This window comes from Morone saxatilis, unplaced genomic scaffold (genome assembly GCF_004916995.1).
Source record: "Morone saxatilis isolate NCDOM2014 unplaced genomic scaffold, NCSU_SB_2.0 Contig18, whole genome shotgun sequence".
NCBI lineage: Eukaryota > Metazoa > Chordata > Actinopteri > Moronidae > Morone > Morone saxatilis.
In genome coordinates, this window is record NW_023339740.1 from 10,144,033 (window position 1) to 10,148,625 (window position 4,593).

The window sequence follows — 4,593 nt, forward strand, 5'->3', positions numbered from 1 at the left end:
TGTGTGTGTGTGGGGGGGGGGAACACAAAAACATACAAATGCAAAAAGTTTAGCACATTTCCCCCAATTTCTGTAAATGAGCCGAGTACCTGAAGCCCCAAGTACAAATTCACTGTCAATTTGAAGCTAAAATGGATAAAATTATTTTGTCCAATTAACAATTCCTTGCAAATAGAGGAAAATAAATAAATAAAATCACTCAGAAGCATCAGTTTTTCTTGTGTGATGTAATGCAACTTCAAGAGCTGGTCCATTGCATTGAACATCACTTTGACTTTTGTATTATACATTTGCAAACAACAGTCCTACTATTTGAATATACTGCCTTCAGTCATAACACCAAACTCCCCAAAATTTCAGCAATTTCTGGATTAAATCCAGCCTCATTTTGGCACACTGGGCCCACAAACCCAGTCTCCCATTCATTAGATACACTGACAGACATCTCAGGCTCTCCTTGCTGCTAACAACAAGTGAGAAAAGCGTTGCTGCCTTCCCTCAACCAACTGGATCACTGGAAAGACATTTAAAAGGATCCGCTATAAACTATCTACACCCATTCAGAGTGGGATTGATTTAAAACAGCCCAGACAGATTTTAGACAGATGTTAGCAGCAAGCAGCAGCTCCATGCAACATCTCACAGGAAAACTGACCAACTTTTTGTTTACAAAATGTCTCCCCCTACCTCCGTACAAGTGGGTAAATCTGTGCCCTGCGGGGAAAGGCTTTCTACTATTTTGTATATTCTGTTAAAAATAAACAACGGGGTCGCCAGAGTAAAGTTCAGAGGCTCGGTAGTGAACCACACTTCACAACACACTCACACCGAGGTATGAATTTGAATCTGACCGTTAGTAACGCCAGTCCACCTCACATCAAACATCAACTTCAAACGGATAACGTCATACTCAACAAAGGGGGAAAACCACACACACACACATTAAAAAACACCGCTCCAATGAGACAAAATGTGACGTTTAAAAAACACGGAGATAAAAAAAACAAAAAACGGTAGAAAACCGAGGAGCTACTCGGTAAATTAGCCATCTGGAGCGCACAAAGGAGGCAGGCAGCAAAGCACAGCCTCCCGCATGTCACTCCGCCAGATGGACACCATGCCTGCCTCCAGAGATAACTAGCTGGCTAGCTGTCCCTCCAAATTTAAACACAAACACACGCTGCATTTGCTCGCAACAAAAAGCCCGCATACCAGGCAAAACCAGCAGCGAAAGACACGGCGGGCTCGCAGACAGTCACTTTGTGTGTTTTAAACGTGTCTGGCGGTGATAAAACACGACTCACCTCGTTTGAATGCTTTCATTCTTTGTTGATGGCTCGCTTGGAAACACGCAGCTGTCCAAGTTGCTCGCTGTACAAAGCGTGCCCGGGAGCCAAGCGATGGTTGACACAACGGCACTTTCTTCCAAGAAGCTGAAGGTGTTGCGCTTTTTCGCCGACTTAAATACCTCGCTTTAGGGGTTCCGCCGTACAATAAGGTTTCGCTGGACAGTCCGTTTCCATCGCACTCCTCCTCGCTTTCTGCCAGGATAAATGTTTTCTGTTTTGTGTCGCTTGTTCCTTTTTACCTGCACACAGCAGCGCCAGCTCTTTGCCAATCTTGACAGTCGCAGCTGAAATGATCCCGCCTCATCAACGGCTGTCAGCCAATCAGGAGCCTCCATTCCGCCTCCTGGGTGGTCATTATCCAATCACGGCGCTCCGCTCGACAGCAGACAGGCTCTGTGTCACTGTGACTGACGGGACAACCAGTTCATTCAAAATATATCGCAGTCACTGAAATAATGTTATTTTCTCGACACGGTTGAAACCACACGGTTACACAGACACATGCAGTGCACATATAGTAACATAGTCGTCTTTTTTAAACCATTCTGGCCCATTTTAATTCCTGGGTGCGAGAGAGGCAGCTACATGGTGTGGGAAGGCTTTACGTAACGCTGAGCAAAATGTTCTTGTTACATAAATCATAAACGTAGAAAGTGTCCACTGGTGACAGCAGGAGCCCCGTTAATAACACAATTAACCAGGTTATCTCGACTCACACTGTTTAGAGCCATTTCTGATGTGATATTTAGACATTAATCCCACAGTTTGTGTGACTCCGGGCTACAGATGTGTTGGGAGTAAGGCCTACTTTAATAACTCAGGTCAAACGAGCGGGATTTTATTTAACTGCAAGATAGCGCCATACAGAACTGCTATCTACCCGTTGTAACCATTTAAATGTAGACCTTAATAAACGTTGTGTGTCCAAATACATCTTCAACAGATGTGCATGATAGTCTTTGAAAGAAAAATTACAACCACAAACTGAATCATCTTATCTTTAAAGTCAGCAAACAGCTACAAAACAGTGAAATACAGTCACGAACTTTTTGAGAAAGTATTGTGTGCATTTTATTGAATGTTACGTCTCTCCATTATACATTTGAACAACTTTGAAATAGTATAAATAGATCTACAGCATTGTAAAAGATGAAGATTTTCAGTCTGGTTCTGTTCTTATTTACAGAAGATGACTTTAAGAAGCACAGGGGGAGAAATGCAAGATTATTAGTTTCATCTTAATATCAAAGAACCCTTTAACTCAGTATTGCACATATACTTTAAATGTTACCAGAGTATAGTGACAAGAATCTAGGTAAATCTCATTTTATGAACAACACACCCACTCACTCACAACTTTGCCTCAAACAATACAACCCTTTTATACTAAACCCCCACAAACCCTGAAATACACACCTATAGAGTATTATACTGAACAGATCCTAGTTTTTAAAATATGTGCTTGCTTCATAAAATATTTGTTCTAGTATTTTTTACAGCCACTTTTTGCTATATCATATCTCTTCTGGTAAGAGCATATAGGTTCTGCCCCTCACCCCTTTCCCAGTTTTATGCCTGACTCAGTGGAACAAAGCAGAGATGCTAATGAGCTTTTTGTTTTTTGCAAGCAGGCCTTTGGACTACTGTATGGGAGTGGATTCACTGGTATCTCAGTTGAGGTATACTCTCTTCCTGGGATTAAACTGCTTCTCTTATCGCCTCTAATAATCTAACCTGTTTTTCCTTCAGTCCTGGAATGCAGAAAAAGTGGCAAATACATGAAACAATCTTAAAGGGTAGCTAATCTTTATATAATGAGTTAAAATGTCAAATCCATTTTGTAGGGAAAAAGTGAAAAATTTAAAAGTATGTTACACATATGGTGCAATTTTGAGAATATTCCCATTGTAAATTATCTTGCTTAACATTGAAACTATTGCTTTTTTTTTTGCATTTATGGATGATAACATATTTGACAGACGTCACTATTGTTTACCCTGGTTGAAGGCAGAACATTAAAAGGTGCAGCTGAATACAAGTGTAGATTTCACAAAATAAAGCTTTACCCAAACAGACCACTGCTTAAGCAAATGCTGAAAGCAGTGACAGTTTTGACTTTAAAAGGCCAAATCCATCAAACCTACATGGGGACCATTATCACCCTCAAATCAATGGCTTTACAGCGACAACTACCCCCCCCACAGTGCAGCCGTTTGGATCATGGATAACCCTAGCCAGGAAACAGACCTAGGTGTGTCCCAGTGATATCTGTGTGTATTGGAGAGAAGCCTTGTTTAAATGCATGAGATGAACTCTCTTTTGTTTCTTCAAGTATGTCACTGACATCTCATGGTATTTTACACATCCAAGTTTTAGCGGGCTGGAAAAGCGTCGCCTTTCAGTTTGTGACGATACAACAACTTTGTCTGTGTTCCCGCCCTCCTTCCCTCAGCGTGTTTAAGATGCCACACTGTGTTTGATGTGCGTTCAAACTACAGTTTTGTGTGAGGAAGGATGACAGCGTTGTTTGGGCCTGAAAATTAGGCAAATGGAGAAACAAATAATGGAAATGATATGTATAAAACATATTATGGCAGTGGATGCATATGGGAAAGCGATATAAATCTAGTTGTTGCAATATATTGCCTTTTCAAACTGGCCTGTTTACACATACAGGGATTTTACTCAAGACTGAATAATCAAATCAGATCATCAAAAAATGTGTCAATAACAATCAGTTTACAATTTGTGGAAAGCTTGGAGACACCTATATTGACACCACATAGTCTATTTCAGGAAAACAACTTGTCAGACACACATCTTTTTCCTGGCAGTCAGAAATCAAATCAAGCTAACGACTGAGTCACACAAAAGGGCTTCAGGTGCTAACAATGCTATCCACCCCAGTCAAATGGAGGGGGCATTGACAGCAACCAGGGAGCAGGCTATTGACACCCCAGAGCCATTTTCCTTGTTAAGAGTCATCCACAACAGGCAAACACAACAGGCAAACAAAGGCCCGCCATCAAGAGAAGGCTATTGCCAAGATAGAGAAAGAATGGTGGTCATCGAGCTTTTTACAATTCAAAGCCCCAGGCTGCATTTTTGGGTCACAGTGGGTGAGAAAGAAGCATTGCAGCAGCCAAAGCAATGGAGTGACACTGCAACAGTTTAACATAACTAATTAGGGAGGGGAGGTTAGGTTTTGTTTGCTCACCATTTGGAAGAAACCAAATGTGACTGG

General features: G+C 41.4%; 1 protein-coding gene across 1 annotated transcript in view; it reads right to left on the bottom strand.

The window, feature by feature from the left end:
• The window catches only part of LOC118327831 (flocculation protein FLO11-like), a 5,917-nt gene extending 4,320 nt beyond the window's left edge, over window positions 1-1,597 (bottom strand). Inside the window, exon 1 of the mRNA XM_035661308.1 lies at window positions 1,305-1,597. Coding sequence (XP_035517201.1) covers window positions 1,305-1,323 — 19 coding nt within the window. The 5' untranslated portion in view covers window positions 1,324-1,597. The remainder of the gene's footprint in view (window positions 1-1,304) is intronic.
• Between the last annotated feature and the right edge of the window lie 2,996 nt (window positions 1,598-4,593).